Source organism: Cricetulus griseus, chromosome 4 (assembly GCF_003668045.3).
Source record: "Cricetulus griseus strain 17A/GY chromosome 4, alternate assembly CriGri-PICRH-1.0, whole genome shotgun sequence".
Lineage (NCBI taxonomy): Eukaryota > Metazoa > Chordata > Mammalia > Rodentia > Cricetidae > Cricetulus > Cricetulus griseus.
The window spans coordinates 74,826,009-74,844,105 of NC_048597.1; the positions used below are offsets into that span (position 1 = coordinate 74,826,009).

At 40.8% G+C, this 18,097-nt stretch overlaps 1 protein-coding gene across 1 annotated transcript in view; it reads right to left on the minus strand.

Moving 5' to 3' along the window:
* LOC100772567 (vomeronasal type-2 receptor 116-like) overlaps positions 1-15,268 on the minus strand; it is an 88,415-nt gene extending 73,147 nt beyond the window's left edge. The window contains exon 1 of the mRNA XM_027413392.1: positions 15,162-15,268. Within this exon, the coding sequence (XP_027269193.1) occupies positions 15,162-15,268 (107 nt within the window). The remainder of the gene's footprint in view (positions 1-15,161) is intronic.
* Between the last annotated feature and the right edge of the window lie 2,829 nt (positions 15,269-18,097).

Here is an 18,097-nt window from a genome sequence, read left to right on the forward strand (position 1 = left end):
CAGCAAGACCCTAGGGATGACTCCTCTTTAATTGAACTTCCCAAAGCTCTCTACCACAACAGTTTCATGAAACATTGAATCAGAATGATGCAAAGAACTTGCAAGGGAGAATGTTAAGGGAGATGAGGGGGAAAATATCCTGAAATAGTTCAACAAGACTGACCCAGTGAAAACCAGTGGGAAACGCTGCTCTTTAAAACTGATTATTGCCAATTGCAATATAACATGTCAATGGCCTAGTGGAGTCTGAAAACACTTTATGAACAAATCTCGCATGTCTGCATACCAATATTTCTTTCCTGTCTCCCTGTAGTACAAAATATTTTGTTTCTCTTTCCTTGGAAACTGACAGGATAATTCTTGAATTTCTGTCCAAAATTGTGGGAGAATAGATTTCTCATGTTTTAAAACTCATTTTTTGGTTTCATATTGTAGCAGTGCCAGAACAGGGTACTTTGTATATAGATGGTTGGGCTGGTGCAATTATTTTCCAGCAAACTGTCACCTACGTAATTCAAAATATCCCATACAATTGCTCTATATAGATGACATATATTTTATTTGCATTCATTATCTTACTGTCAGATACTTGAAAGTTCATATAAGCACTAGGAATTAAGATCCCTTTCTGTGATCTACCACAATTATTTTAAGCTTACCATTCATGTGTCAATATATAAATATTGAGGCAATTTCCATTTTCATCATGCTGTGGAAAGAAATGTGGACAAAATGTGAACAAAATGGACATTGAGATGAGAGAGAGAGACTTTAGAAGTTTTGCTGCATGTACAGACTTTCATGCATTATAGGCATTTTTATATAGATAGTTAATAATATGATTCCATTTGAGGTTGTCACACATCCTATCATTTGATCCTTATTCCTCCCTGTCCTGTATTTACCTCACTCTCCATCCTAACTACAGCCTCCCCATCCTGTTTTGTCATTTCACCTTGTGAAAGCTGGTGTCCTCTTTTCCTCCCTATTTCTCCATACCTGCCAAGGTTTCTTGTATTTTCTTGATTCCTCTATTATTTCAGGTAGTGTATTCTCAAGTGAATATGTGGAGTTACAACTCAAAATAATGGGTATTGAAGGAAGTAGTACAGAATACTGTTTGAATATAGAAAATGCTCAATTTAAACTACATCAGGTCCATGGCAGAAGGTTCAATGTGTACACACTTACAAAACTGACTTCAATTGGTCAGAGATATATCATCAGAATAGTACAGCCTGGAAAACAAACATTGAACAATATCCCAGAGAAAGAGAGTAATATTATTCTAATCAGATAAATCAATCCCTCAACTAAATATCATAAAATACCAACAACTTTATTGCATATAGATCATGATTAATGAGACAGAAAAGATGTCACTGCCATGAAGAAATATGAAGACAAAACATTATCATCTGTTTTTATGAAGGATTATTTTCATTTATATGAATCATGATGTCTAAACCAGAGTGAATTTACTGAGCCAAAGCAAGCCACCCCATATCTGGATACATATCACTTACCAAAATTAAATCAAGAAGAGATAAGCAATTTAAATATACCAGTAACTCCTAAAGAAAGAAAGTATTCATCAAAGTCTCCAAACCAAATATAGCCCAGGGCCAGATGGTTTTAGTGCAGAATTCTACCAGAAATTCAAAGAATAACTAATACCAGTACTCCTCAAACTGTTTCACAAAATAGAAGTAGAAAGGACATTGCCAAACACTTTTTATGAGACTACAATTACCTCGGTACCCAAGACACACAAAGACACAACTAAGAAAGACAACTACAGACCAATCTCCCTCATGAACATTAATGCAAAAATACTGAATAAAATACTGGCAAATCAAATCCAAGAACACATCAGAAAAATCATCCACCAACATCAATTAGGCTCCATGCCAGGGTTGCAAAATGGTTCAACATACTAAGATCTATCAATTTTATTCACCTTATAAGCAAACTGAAAAAGAAAAACCACATGGTAATCTCACTAGATACTGAAAAAGCCTCTGACAAAATCAGGCACCCCTTCATGGAGAGATCAGGGATAGCAAGTATATACCTAAACATAATAAAAGCAATACATAGCAAATCAACAGCCAACATCAAACTAAATAGAGAGAAACTCAACATGATTCCTCTAAAATCAGGAACAAGACGAGGCTGTCCACTCTCTCCTTATCTCTTCAATATTGTACTTGAAGTTCTAACTAGAGCAATAAGACAACAAAAGGAGATCAAGTGGGTACAAATTGGAAAGGAAGAAGTCAAACTTTTACTATTCCAGTGCAATCATAGCAGCAGGCAGGCCTCCACTCCTGGGCAGATTTTCTGAATCCAGAAGAACAATTATCATTGCGCACAGAATGTGGAAGCTGAGCATTAAATAATTGGTGAAAGTACTCAGGAGTAGACTGCTGTAAGTCAATAAAAATATTATTTTCCAATATTGAGCAAGAAGATGGCAAGTTGTTATATTTATCAATACAGAAACTTGTTTAGATACATAGCTTCTATTTCAATATAGTATATGCTTGAAGTTCAATGTGTTTAATCAATGAGCCAAAAAACAGAAATATTAACAATTGTGAAAAATATTAAAGGTAGGGCAAAATAAGAAAAAGTCAAGTCACTGAGTACATGTCTAAAAGGGCAACTATAATGTCATACTGATCCTATTGCATTATTCCTGACAGTTGGAGTAAGCAGCTTTGTTTCACAATGGTGATGCTTAATTTACATTTTTCATGTTGGCTGATTCAGAATTACCAAATAAACTAGTCTTTGTGAAATTCTGTGACAGATGATTGCATTAGAAATTTGAAGTGAGAAGATATCTTCTATATTTAGGTAGCACCTTTTCATTATCTGTTGTTATTTAATGAATGAAAAGCAAAAAGCAAAATGAAGGGAAGTGTTCACCATTATCTACCACTTCAAAGAAGATACATTATTACACAATTTCTCGGGCTCTTTCCTATATGTTTGATTGAAATGTTATGTACTGTGCAAACCATGCGTGACCAACAGAAGTCTATGTTCTTAACTTACAGCTGCCTGTATTTTTGTGTTTATTTCTTTGCCAAATTGTCCAAATTGTTTCCATGTTCATATGCCCTCAATGCTACTGCATGTTGCCAGGTACCTGAAAGCAAAATGACATTACACTGACATATTCTAATCTGTGAGTCAATTTAATCCTCCTGTAAGGTGGTTTCAGCACATCGATCAAAACTTATTAAATAGGCACTGTATTTATAACTAAATATACGTGCCCATTGGAAAAAAGGATGGAAAATAACCAATCCCTTTACTCAGAATAGGGAACAAAAAATTCCACAGATGGCAATAGTTCTGTGCATATGGGTTGGCACTGAGTAAGGGGTCAATAGCCATTACATCTACAGACAAATTTTTATTGATAGAGATCAAAGCATGAGATAAGATCCAACCCACATCTGTAAATCCTGTGGCCCACTCTATCATATAGTCTGACAAGAACAGTTCTTGACCCTGTGGAGCTTTTGGAGAAAATGTTCTAAATTTCATCTTTTGTCTGAGACTAAGTAGAAAGTTTCAGAGGTTGAGAATATCACATTTTGCATCTAATTTCCTTTGTTAGTTTAAAACCACAAGATTTCCAGCAGAATTTTTGAAATTGATATTCTTGAGAAAATGTTGAAACTAAAAAGATGCAGAATCTGGTATTGAATTTATTCCCATAGATATTCCAAACAACCTCATAAAGCAGTGTGTCTCATTATCCTAAATACCTGACATTAATTGCAAGCTATATCAACTGATCAATATTTTAATGGATGAAGATCAAAAATGAGCAGATCATAATGTTTCTAGACTGCCAGTCAGTTACAGAAGAAAGAATACACACACACACAGACACAAACACAGACACACACAGACAGACACACACACACACACACACACAGAGAGAGAGAGAGAGAGAGAGAGAGAGAGAGATTTGTTGATTCAGGCAACTTACCATCTTTATCAGGGTGTTTATGTCTAAACTGTAAAATAATGATCAGATCACTTAGGTAACCTAAACATAACTTCAGAATTTGAACTTTAAGGTTCTAGTAAAGTTTGACCATTTAGAATCTAGTTTGCATATTTCTATTTTGAAATATACTTATAGATAATTGATTTTCAAATTTATTTTATTATATTTAGAAAATTCTCAGGTTACTTATAACACACAGTAAATAATGATAAAATAACAATTAAACATTTTATTGCCATCCATTCATCAGTACCAATAACATGTTATCTGCAATAAATTTTAGATGATAAATTATTTAGTCTCTTATGTTCTTTTTGGCAAATTCTGTTTAGTGTGCAAGCATATACTGGGTGGTTTTTATATAAACTGTCACTGTGCTACTGTTAAAACATACAAGGAGAAAAATTACCTCCCATGGGTAAGTATATACCTCTGCCTTTCCATAGGGATAATTTTGTACTTAGTTGAGAGTCATCTCATGGAGACTATGGACCACAGCATACATAGAATTATATACATTGTAATAATCTTCATTCATGTCCATGCCCCAAATATCTCTAGGCAACATTTCTAAGGAAACATTAGGTAGACAGTTATCCAATATTTTAAAAGCAGGTCCAGAAGAAGAGTAATTGAAGTATGTATTACAAATATGATCAACAAAATGGTCATCTGTATATTTGGAAGGGTTGTATGTCTGGAGAAAATTCTGTAATTTCAAAATCTGTTGTAGCCCGGCCGGTCTGGGCTCCAAGTCATGAAAGCCATGAGGTTCTGCCTTAGTGGGGAAGCATGGGCTTGGAAACTCTTAGCAACCCAATGGTGATAAACACCAAACACAGGCATCTTGTCATCTTTAGAGAGCTCTCAGTTCCATGCTGTAAACTAGATTCTCTTCTTTATTTTGCATCTTCTTGGCTGTTTCTTAACCATGTTTCTAGGGCTAAGTGGAGACCATTTCTGTCCTTCCATTGACTCCTCTCCCCTCAATGGCTCCTAACTCTCTGTCCTCACTTGTTACTTACACACCTAGCCCCTCTGCCCAGGTGCAGGCCTATTCAAATGCTTAGTTCTATAGAGATGCAAACTAGGAGACATTCCACACTGAGGCAATGCTAAATGATATCAGACTTGCTTGAATTAGCAATACAATAGTGGGCCAGAGCTCCCTGTTGCTCCTGTTTAGTGAAACTGGAGGTTAGACCTCAAGACATTCCATACTGGAACTATTTTGGTCCCCAACAATATCTCTCTCTTAAATTAATAAAAAGAAGCCTGTGCTTCTGCATCAGGACACATGACTGTGCCTGTTTTAGGAGGCACCCTTCAACCTACCAGGGGTGCCCATTATGGAATCACGCATTCCATCATGCTTGTTCTGTCTTAGGATTCCCTGAAGGCAAGGAAAACCACACCCGTCTCTGGCTGGAACCAGTCTCTGTAAAACAAATAAGGTTAATGGGGGATGGGCTATGGTCTAGCTCCAAGCGTTCCTGAATCAGAAAGTATCCTCCAGGAGGCAGCACCTGAGCTCTCACGGCTGCAAACGTTCTCCTGTGGGATGGAGATGTATAAAGTTTAAAATCACCTTTTAAAATCTTTGTGGGGAGATACATACGTGGTCCCCTGGAGAAGGGGAGAGGTTCAAGATCTGTTGAGCAAATTGGGAGCACCGGAAGAGGGGGAAGGGAGCTAGAAGAATGATAAGGGGAGAGGAAGAGGGATGCCAAGGATATGAGGGAGCAGAAAATATGAGTCAGGGGAAGAATACACGATAAAAAGAATGAGGTATCATAATACAGGGAGACATTTTTGGTTTACAGAGAAATCAGGCACTAGGGAAATGTCTGGAGATCTACGAAGATGACACCAGATAACTATCTCAGAAATGGAGGAGAGGCTACCTTAAATGCCCTCCCTGATTATGAGATTGATGACTGACTTATATGCCTTCATCCAGCAGCTGGTGGAAGTAGAAGCAGACACCCATAACTAATCACCAATCTGAACTGGAACCCAGATGCAGAGAAGGACCAGTGAAGATCACAGAGGTCCAGACCATGCTGGTGAAACACACAGAAACAGCTGACCTGAACATCTGGGAACTCTTGCTCCTCAGTCTGATAGCTGGAATAACAGCATGGGACTGATCCAGACCCAAGGAACATGGGTTTCTGTGAGGAAACCTCAGAAATCTATGGGACCTCCTGTAGAAGCCCAGTATTTATCCCTGGCATAGGTGTGGAATTTAGGATCCCATTCCATATAGAGGAATACTCCCTGAGCCAAGACACATGGAGGTGGGCCTAGGCCCTACCCCAAAGGAAACGAAAGACTCTGATGACACCCTATGGAAGGCCTCACAATCCAAAGGGAACAGAAAAGATATGTGACAGATAAGGTTTTATTGGGGGGGCAGGTAGGGGAGGACGGGTGGGAGAAGGGACATGGGATTGTCATGTAAAACAATCCTGTTTCTAATTCAAATAAAAAAAAGTTGGAAAAAATCTGCGTGGGAATGCCTCTATTGCCTCTGATACACAAACTACTTAAGTTTGCTCTTTGAAATATATTTCTGTCCTAAGGCTTGTAAATTACGCATTACATTTCTGTTAGAATGAACGCTGACTTCTAGTTTCTAATAACATTTGCATAACACATATAGCAAGGTTACAGACATTAACATGAACATACATTAGAGTGAGTTACAATACAATCAAAAGACAATAAGATATTCTGATGATCTGTGGGGTGTGAACAATTTCACAATTCTAAAAGTTTTATTCTCTGCTTAGGACTCAATATCCTCTGAAACTTTCTATTTCTTGCTTAAAGTTCAAAGTTTTGAAATATGTAAAATTCTGAAATCATGTTTGTAATATCTTACATAGTCTTTGAATGTTAAATGAAGTCTTTTGTCCATATCTCATTTAAGCATTGTGTAGGGGCTTCTGCCACTAATTCTGATTTATGCCAGTATCCAAATGTCCCAAGTGGGTCCTTTTTCCCATGGGAAAACTGGCAAAACTGTTTTGTTCATCTAGATGTGGCAAGAAGGCAAGCTGTTTGTTGTCCAGTTCGTAGTCTGCTCCTGGATGAGATCCACAGATTCAGAGAGGTGGATGTAGTCTAACTGTAGGGAAGATGGGACTCTGGAAAGCATCTCAAAACTGGAACTGGGTGTGTCTCCTTTCTACCTACAGCTGTAGGTTGGATGTCCTCAAAGTTCAGTGTTTCACTCCAGCTGGTTCAGACGGTCTCCCAAGGCCTCAGGTCCAATTCCTCTCTGTTAAGTGATCACTCTGCAGGCAATCAGGCAAGGTTTCTTTATTCGGATACACCAGCCAAGTGCAGGCCAAAGTGAGGAGGAGGGAGTCGGGACCAGGGCCAGAAAAAAGGGAAGAGGGGTCTACGTGTACGAGGTCCCTTAAGAAGCCTTTTCTATATCACCTTAGACTTCCCCTCACCCTGCCCTCACGGGCTTGTTCCCACACACCTGTCCAGGTTACCTGGAGCGGGGCTAGAGTGTCTCCCTACAATTCCCCTTTTAGTCTAAAAGAAGACTAAAACTTAATAGTGTAAAACATCTAAAATTAACAATCATAAAGGTGAAATATAAGAAGATACAATAATCTGCTATTGCGCATCCTATGTCTATTCCGGCTAAGCCCTAAAGTCATGTGGAAAGGGTGTCTAACTTGAATACCTCCTTCCAATCCCAACTCTAAACAACAAGAAAATTATTTCTAACTAGGCTTTCACTACCCCAATAAACAATAATGGGGAATGGGGGCATAGCATCTTCTAAGTTACTTCCTGCTGAAATGGGACGATGGTAGCCATGTGGGGTCCTGTGGGAAAAAAAATGCTAGTACAGGGAAAGTCTCTAATGAGTTATCTCCAGTCCATGTTAGATGAGATTTGTTTGATTGAAGTTCTAGGTTGAGATCCTCAACTTGATTGAAGTCAGGACCCGAGTTCTGGTTGTAGTGTCAGTCGAAATGGAGTGAGTTGAATCCAGTGCAGTCGGAGAGGTGTGGTCCAATTCTTTTTCTGGAGTATGCAGGGATTGTCATAAGGCGGGTCTTCATTGGCTGTATGGGACTCAAACATAAGTGTCATCAGAGAAATGTTTGCTTGTACATGTATGTGTACTGGGAAAGGCAATCCTTGAAAAACGACAATTATGAAAGGGTGTAGGCCTTGAAAGAAAGAGCCAAGAAAAGACAAAGATAGTCCTCTAATTCTTCATTTATTCTGTATTATAGCAATTGGCTTCTTGATATACCACAGACACTTTATAATTTTGTTAAATAACATGCTTGGATTTTAGGGGAGGAAAGCAAAATCCAGCCCTAAATCCAGAATCGATTTAATTGAATAGGGACTAGGAAATGAAGAGAAATAGAGTTATTTGAGAGACAGCTGTAAAGTTTACTGTATGGCACGTTCCTTTTGTTTGATGTTATAGCTACCTTTTTTTCCTTAAGTATCTATTCATGTAGTGTCCTTTGACTTCTGGAGGTGGGTTTTCCTGTGAGGATAAAAACAAAGCACTTCCCATCCTTTGGGAGGTTTTTATTTAGTTCATGAGATATACCTCAGTAAATACCTGTCAGTGATCCTTGTGGAGAGGGTTCTTTTTCAACTCGAATCTTGATCAATTTTGATGGTATCCAAATGTAGGGAGCCGTCCCTGCATTCTCCATTACAATGATGGTGCCTGCAGGCACTGAATGTAAATTATTTCACAGGCGCTGGGTAATTATCCATTTCCTTGATCTCTGCCTATCCCGTGGCTCATATGGCCTGAGGAGCTGAAGCCATTCATAGGGTGACACGTCCCAGGCGGGGCTGCCAGCCTTTATTAGGGGACGGGATTCTTGGCTCGGGGTCTCCACTCTGGTAAGCTTATGCTCTCCTCTCTCAAGACGCATTAAAGCTTTCCTGCAGAAGGATCCGAGTGTCCTGTGTGATTCTTGCCGGCGAGAATATAGCGCGGGACATCTGGTGCCGAAACCCGGGAACTTGTTAACATTGCCGGCACTGCGGAGACCCCTTGGCTACAAGGCGGATTCAGAACTGCAGGGTGGTAAATTCGGAGAGGTATGTCTTTTCTGGACTTTGGCTTGGGAATGTTGCTATTTTGGGAGGTTAGTGTAGAGGCTTCTGTGCTTTTACTAGGAGCCATTTTGACCTTTCTCACTGTTGTAGCAATCTTAAAGAAGTCCAGAATTACATGTCAGAAACCGAATGTAGTGAGAGATGGGGCGCGCCCAACAATAAAATATAAGGAAAAAGGACCTCCCGGGATGTCTAGTGACAAGGGAGTATGTATAAGAAGAGAAACAGCAACGAATAAGGAAAAAGGACCTCCCGGGATGTCTAATGACAAGGGAGTGAGTAATTTGTTAGATGATTCTGTAAATAAGTTTAAAGCTTTAAATCTTGATAGCTCTGATGACTCTAAAAGCTCAAGAGATAAAGTTTTAGAGGAAACAGCTCAGCTAGGTGAAAAAGAAACAAAAAAGGAGGGAGAAAAAAAAGGGGATAACCAGTCACACCCCGGTAAATTTAAGAGACCTGTTAATCCAGCGGGTGTACTTCCATCAACACCCCCATTATTTGGTACCAACTCCTTTTTACCATTAGAGGAGTGGAGAAAATTACAGATGGCTTTCCCAGTCTTTGATAGGGGAAAAGGCCGTGCATGTTATTCAACACTTCTTAGAGGCCTGGAATGCCTGGGGCTTTAAAGCCTCATAAACATTGACGTTCGGGGCCATACTGCGGCCAAGCGTCATACCTCAGAACCTGAAAGGCCAAAGGAAATGGTAAAATGGAAAGATATCTTAACTGGTCTTTGGAGAGGCCCGGATCCTATTTTTATAAGATCCAGGGGAGCTATATGTGTTTTCCCACAGGATGAAGAAAATCCCCTGTGGATCCCGGAAAGACTCACACAAAGAGCCCCTTCGGACCTTCAAAAGTCGGAACTCCACCCTCTCCCCGGGAGTTGAGAGCCGCTATTATTATCCAGATTAACTCCTGTCCTTGACGGAGAGATTGTCATCGCTTAATGGGTGGGGATGGGATTGTTTGGTGCAGCCGTTTGCTGCGGATTGGTGTTACTTCTCTGGCTGGTCTGTAGGCTCAAGGCTCAAAACTAAAGAGAGATCGCCCAAGCGCTTATATTTTGGCTAACAATGCTTAAGCAATAGGCCGCCGGCCAGACAGCTCTTGCACACCCGGAGCCTAGGCTCATTGCACAGGGTAGAGTGTCTGGTTTGGGCAGCCCCAATGAGGGATGCTGAGCAAAGGCATCGCACAGAGTTGCCTATTATGCAGGCTTCTCTGGGAGGTACGTTGACCTGCATAAGGGTTACCTGCCCCGAGACTCCCTTTCCCAGAAAAACAGCAGAGGACAGGTCGAGAGCGCTTCGGGTCAAGCTAACAGCCTGATGGCGACTCTTGTACACAGTCTTAATGTTTAATTGGGAAGGTACAACCTCTGCCTCTATCCCTCAACATATGGGTGACCTATTTGCTTGTAAAAATATAAAGCCTTATCATTAATTAATAAAAAAAGGGGGATCTGTAGGGAGCCGTCCCTGCATTCTCCATTACAATGATGGTGCCTGCAGGCACTGAATGTAAATTATTTTGCAGGCGCTGGGTAATTATCCATTTCCTTGATCTCTGCCTATCCCGTGGCTCATATGGCCTGAGGAGCTGAAGCCATTCATAGGGTGACACGTCCCAGGCGGGGCTGCCAGCCTTTATTAGGGGACGGGATTCTTGGCTCGGGGTCTCCACTCTGGTAAGCTTATGCTCTCCTCTCTCAAGACGCATTAAAGCTTTCCTGCAGAAGGATCCGAGTGTCCTGTGTGATTCTTGCCGGCGAGAATATAGCGCGGGACATCCAAAGATTTTCTTCTCCTGTGGAAACAAATGCAAAACCCCTATCCCAACGTAACACATGTCCGGGTTTCCATACCGAGGTCAGTACATCTTTGAAGTACACTGGTTGATTCAGTTCAGCAGTTCTTTCCGTAGTCCAGTATCTTTCTGCAGCTGTTTGTCCTTTGTCATTAGCTTTAAGAAAGTTTAGTGTCAATAAAGCATTATGCAACCTATGTTTGGGGGGTTTTGACTTACCAGCTTGCCTATGGAGCATCTCCATAAGTGTCCTGTTAGACCTTTCAACAACTGCTTGTCCTGTAGGACTGTGTGGTATACCTGTGATATGCTTAATTTTATATTTGAAGAACTGTTCCATTTTTGTGGAGACAAATGCTGGAGCATTGTCAGTTTTTATCTGTGCAGGTATGCCCATAACTGCCATCACCTCTAGTAGGTGTGTAATAACGGAATCAGCTTTTTTATAGTTAAGAGCAGTAGCCCATTGGAAACCTGAGAATGTGTCAATGGTATGATGTACATATTTCAAATTTCCAAATTATTTAAAGTGAAAGACATCCATTTACCAGATCTCATTCCTCCAAACGCCTTTAGGATTACAGCCTGCTGGCAGCGGAGTTTGGTTATAAAAGGAACAAGTAGGACAGTTTCTCACTATCTCCTTGGCTTGTTGCCAAGTGATGGAGAAGTCCTTCTTTAAACCTTTGCTATTTACATGATGCTTTTTATGAAATTCTGAGGCTTCAAACACAGTGCCAATTAATAAATGATCAATCTCATCATTGCCTTGTGCCAGTGGGCCTGGCAGACCCGTATGGGATCTGATATGCATAATGTGGGTTACTTCTGTTTCTGATTGTTTCCTGTAATTGTAAGAACAATGAGGTTAGTTCAGTATTATCAGGGACAAATTCTGCAGTCTCTATGTGCAAGACGACTCTCTCTACATATTGGGAATCAGTAACTATATTAAGAGGTTCTGTAAAATCCACAAGCACCATGAGAACTGCATATAACTCTGCCTTCTGTATAGATGTGTACCGACATTGAACTACTTTACTTACCTCGCCTGCTTTATAATAACCTTACCTGATTTGTTAGCGTCAGTGTAGAAAGTAAGAACTCCAGAAATGGGAGTTTGTCTTACAATGCATGGAAGAATCCAGACTGTCTTTTTTTATGAATTTAATTCTGTCGGTTTGGGGATAGTTGTTACTAATTGTTCCCAAAAATTCGGTAAGAGCTATCTGCCAATATTCATTATCCTTCCATAAGGAGGAAATTTCATCATTAATTAAAGGTACTATAATTTCTGCTGGATCTTTTCCAGTCAGCTGACAAAGTCTTAGTTTGCCCTTTAAAATCAAATCAGAAATCTTTTCTATATACATCTTTAACTTTTTGTTCTGCTTATGTGGCAGAAATATCCATTCCAATATAGTGTCTTCCCTCTGCATCATAATTCCAGAAGGGTATTCTCTGGATGGCAAGATAACCAGAATGCAGTCTAAATCAAGGTTTATCCGATCTATATGTGCATCCAATATTCTGTTTTCTATCCATTGTAACTCTTTTTCTGCCTCAGCAGATAATACTTGTGGAATGTTTAAGTCCTTATCACCTTTTAGTGCCATCTTTAAATGCTTTAAGTCATGTTCTTCTACACCAATAATCGTCTGTAATTGAGAAATTTCTCCTAGTAGTTTCTGAAGACTGTTAAGAGTTTGATAACGGTCCCTTCTAATTTGTACCTTCTGTGGTCTAATTCTTTGTAAGTCTGTCTTATATCCTAAATAGGTAATAGAATATCCTCTTTGTATCTTTTCTGGGGCAATTTGTAAACCCCATCTAGGCAGAACTTCCTTCAACATCTCAAACATACGTTCCAAAGTTTCCTTATTAGAATCCGATAAAAAATATCATCCATATAATGATAAACAAGAGATTGTGGAAATTTTTTACGAATTATTTCCAAAGGTTGTTGTACAAAGTATTGACACAAAGTAGGACTATTTAGCATCCCCTGAGGTAAAACCTTCCACTGGTATCTCGTAACTGGCTGTGAGTTATTAAGAGTTGGCACTGTAAATGCAAATTTCTCTCTATTCCTTTCTTGTAATTGTATAGTGAAAAAGCAGTCTTTCAGGTCAATTACTATGATGGACCATCCTTTAGGTATTAAGGAAGGCAATGGCATTCCAGGCTGTAGAAAGCCCATAGGTTAAATGACCTTATTTATGGCTCTCAGGTCTGTCAGAATTCTCCAGTTACCTGACATTTTCTTGATAACAAATACAGGAGAATTCTAAGGGCTGGTAGATTGCTCTATGTGACCAGCCTCTAGCTGTTCCTTTACTAACTTTTCTAGAGCCTCTAGCTTTTCAGAGGCCAAAGGCCATTGCCCTATCCAGAATGGTTCATCTATAAGCCATTTTAATGGCAGGGCCTTTGGTTCCTCTGAAGGCCTATCATTTGTATTTAGTGTCTGTACAGCCTAGATAGTTGGTAACCATTTTCCATGGCATCTTACCCGATCCTTTCTCCTATCTAGCGATTTTCTAGAATTCATATCAGACATTGGAGGGATGTTAATTTGAGTATTCCATTGCTTTAAGAAATCACGACCCTATAGATTTATAGCAATATCTGCCATGTGAGGTTTCAGTCTTCCTTTCTGTCCTTCCGGTCCAATGCAGACCACAGAGTTAACCCTCCGTCGAACTCTAGATAGAGTTCCAATTCATAAAAATTGTACATTTGCCTCTTTAAGAGGCCACTTCTGAGGCCAGGATTTCTGGGTAATAATAGTGATTTCAGCCCCAGTTTCTACTAGGCCCTTAATAGCTCTACCATTAATTTTTATTTCTAACTGAGGCCTAGAATCATTAATAGAAGCTTGCCAAAATATTCATTTCTCATTTTCACCAGTCACATGTGATTCTTCATCACTATTCAAACTACCATCTAGAGCAGTATCATTTTCCACAATAGGCAAGGAACTATCTATTCATCCTATGAGAGTTTGTCTCCCTCTGCCATTGGGAATGATCGGACCTTTCTCAATGTGGGGGCCTGCTTGCGGTCCCCTTTGGAATTTCCCGACGTTAACTGGTTCCCTTGCATGTACCTAGTCGATCTTCATTCGTTAGTCCAATGTTTGCCCTTGCCACATCTCCTACATAATCCAGAAGGCAGTGGCCTTTCACGTGGGGAATCGTTAGAATTTCTTTGTCTACAATTTCTCCTTATATTTCCCATTTTACCACAGCTGAAACATCTATTCTCCTGATGCTTTCGTGGACTCCAGAGCATGCTCTTCTTATGCAAGGCTCTGGGTCATGGTGGCAATAAGCACTGGCCTCTCAATACCTGTAAGGTGCTTCTTCTTCGCAAGTCCTTCTGTTACTATCTCTCCTAATCTCCTGCTGTCTGTTGAAACCTCTTGGGACAGCCTCTCCTGCCCAGATTCCAGCATCTTGCATGTTACAGTCAATGTGGGCAGTATGCAGAACCCATTCTTCTAATGGAGCTGATCTTATCTTTAAAGGCAAAAATATTCGTTTGCATATTGGGTCTGCATTGTCATAAGCTAAGGTATACACAATTGAATGTTGTATCGCTGGATCTGCTATTTGTATGTCTACTGCTCTGGTCAACCGGTCTAAGAAGTCCTTAAATGGTTCTGTTTGTCCCTGTTCTATTTTCGTATAAGTTTCTAGTCATTCTCCTGGCTCATGAACCTTATCCCATGCATTTAGTGCTGCTTTCCTGCATAGGGACAGCATATGGTCATCATATTCAGTCTGAACCTGTGGGTCAGCATAAATACCTTCTCCTAGGATCTTATGGAGGGGTACATCAACTTTGTCCTTGATGGTCTGCCACTCTAGGAGTCCCCTCTTCTCTAAGTAATGCCTTCCACTAAATTTGGCAAGAATTCTCAAGGACAGCTGACAACAGTACTACCCAATCTGTGGGTGTCACCCTGTTAACGGTTGCCCATGAGTGTAATAGCTGTTTTATGTATGGGCTATGAAGACCATATGAGACAACCGATTCTTTAACATGCTTAAGATCTTTCAAGTGGATTGGTTGCCATGTATATGCTGTCTGTCCCTGGGAGTGTCTTTTAGTTGGTTGCTTTTCCACCACCATGGCCGGGTAGACTAGAGGTGTGTGTGTAATTGCTTTAGAATGATTGAAATACCTGTTCGAAGTATGCACCTCAGATTGGAGTGAGTCTGTGTCCTCTTCATCAAATCGATCCTTCAGCTTGGCCAAGACATACTCATGGGAGGTTTTAATCTCATTCATCATGAAAGATTCAAGCCATGATATAGAATCCACAATTTGCTTCGACAATTCTCCTATAATATATTCTAGATGGATTATACATTCATCCTAGCATTTGGGTGGCATGGAGATAGCCATCCAGAGATTGAAACTTAGAATCAAGGTTGTGATTTGCCTCAGTAATTGACTGGATAGACATTTCAAGTTTGTTATCCATGGTCTGTAATTCCTCTTGTAAGGTTTGAAACTCAGCTCTAATTTTACTGTAATCCCTCTCACATTTCTCAGCCATTGATTTAATTATCCGATTATTGAAACTTATTCTGGGTATCTTGTACCTTAGTAACAAAGGAATAGGAGAGAGAGCCTAGTTGAGTTTCTAGTTGGCTACATACTCCTTTTAATGCCTCATGGTCCGCTGCCTGCCTAGTCCCCAACTCCTCTGAAACACCCATTACTGCATCATGGTCTAAAGCCTGCTTAGCTTGTAACGTCCCTACAAGAGTCTTCAATTCATTATGCCTGACCTCTGAAGCTCGTACAGTACCTTGTAATACATCCTGGTCTTTCGCTTGCTTTGCCTGTAAAACCCCTAAAATAAGTTTTAATTCACCATGGTCTTCTGCCTGCCTAACCTGTATGTTATTATAAATGTGCTGCTTTTCAGCTTGAGTAATAGACAGATCTGCCTATATCATATAAAATAGACCGAAGCCTATCATCTAGTTTCTGTTCTACCATCTCCAGAAGTGTTTCATAAGTCGTCCTTTTCCCTTCCACAACCTTGTTATGCAAAGCTTGCATGTCCTGGAGGTTCCTTTGTTCCTGAGGAACAACAATATGTGAATTAATACATTCACAGTTAATAAGACATATAAGCCAATATTCAGCAAGCCAGCTTGTTCCTCCAGCACCGAATACGTATAAGAATGTGAGAGATTATACAGAGAGGAGGGCGACAGAAATTCAGCCACATTTATTGGTAATGCCATTTTCAGGTGCAGTAACTACATCTGACCAGCAGGTGGCGCAGCCACATCTATTTCAAGTAGGATCTGAGCTTTCAGAAAATTTCCAGCCACTAAGGAATTTTTTAGAACCTACCTGGCAGGTATTTGCGTCAGGCAGGTGACCGTGCCCACAGCTAAATTTGAAAAGGCTCACCCTGAAGCAGATACATTCAGGGTTTGTGCCAGCAGATGGCGGGCAGGGCCCGGGAAACAAAGTGGCGGCAATGGGGAGCTGAGGTGGAGACAGGCATGGTGGGAACCAGGGGATAGGAGCAGCGGGAAGCAGCAGCGAGCGTTCTCTATGAATTAAAACTGAAAACCCTTGCCTGTGCCTGTGGGGGGGGGCGCGGGGGGGGTCTGGAATTCAGGCCTTAAGCACACACACAGTGCGCGCTGGGTGTGTGGCTGCGGAGCTGCTGAGGAAGGCTAGCTTCATGGGCCATGGGCAGGCAGGGAGGGTGGGGAGATGGGGCTGCTTGCACTCTCGGCTGGGCGGGAAGGACCTGGGAACTCAACTCACTGTGTGTATTTCCACCATCCAGCACAGCGGACCCCGGAGGGCGCCTGGAGCAGCACGGGCAGGTCATGGATCTGGTGGGCGCCACATGTTAAGAGATCACTCTGCAGGCAATTGGGCAAGGTTTCTTTATTCGGATACACCAGCCAAGTGCAGGCCAAAGCAAGGAGGAGGGAGTCGGGACCAGGGCCAGAAGAAGGGGAAGAGGGGGTCCACATGTCTGCGGTCCCTTTTCTACTTCACCTTAGACTTCCCTTCACCCTGACCTCACAGGCGTGTTCTGGCACACCTGTCCGGGTTACCTGGGGTGGGGCTGGAGTGTCTCCCTACACCTCTCTGATCCATGCATCTCATCAACCACTCCAGCAGCCAGCATGCCTTGTTCTCCACCTTCAAGAAAACACAGACATGCCCTCGACCCCAAATAACTATGGGGTCTGGTCCCCTCTATTCATCTCTCCATTTGACCTAAGGGAAATTGACTCGAGTTCCATCATGCTAGAATCTGTCTGCAGCAGATTGCTCACTGGCATCCATGTATAAAAAGTTTAAAATAAACAGTGCATGGTTTAACTCATCATGGAGACTTGGGGCACAGCTCCCCCCTTTTTATCTTAGAAACTGTGCTTTCAAGGAGCTATGAGTCGTTTCTAAAATTCCTTGTCCTGGAGGATCATGAGGAATATCTATCTGTCTTTAGATTATTTTTCCAATGAGTACAAAATAATTGTCATGCCTCATCATAATCTCCATCTCTATTGTTTGTCTTTATAATTTTTGGAACTCCCATGTAAGCAAAAACATCCTAAAAACGGTGACTTATAACATCAAGAAATCTGAATACATGTCAATCACCACATGTTTGTTTTTACAACTTGTCAAACTCTGTAATGAGTAACACCCATTTGTTATAGACGGGTAGGGAGTAGACCTCGAGAATTCACTGATGGGGGAAGTACTTCTTTGTATGTTTATCTTATTGATCATTACATAAAATACTGTTTGGCCAATGAGACAGCAAGTTAGATGGAACTAGGAGTCAAAGAGGATTCTGGGAATTGTAGTAGAGAAGTGGTTATCCAGGTAGGAAGTGACATAGCAAGGAAACTCATATTTAAGCGAAGGAGAAACAGGAAGGATCCCCTTTTTTCCCCAGCAAGGAAGGACGCCAATAAGGTGTCCGATAAGATAAGTCTTATAAAATATATAGATTTATGATAATTAAGACTGAGCTAAGAGATGAGGAATCCTAGTCATTGGCCAAGCAGCATTGAACCTAATACAAGTTTCTGTGTATTAATTTGGGCCCTAACTTGGGTGGGT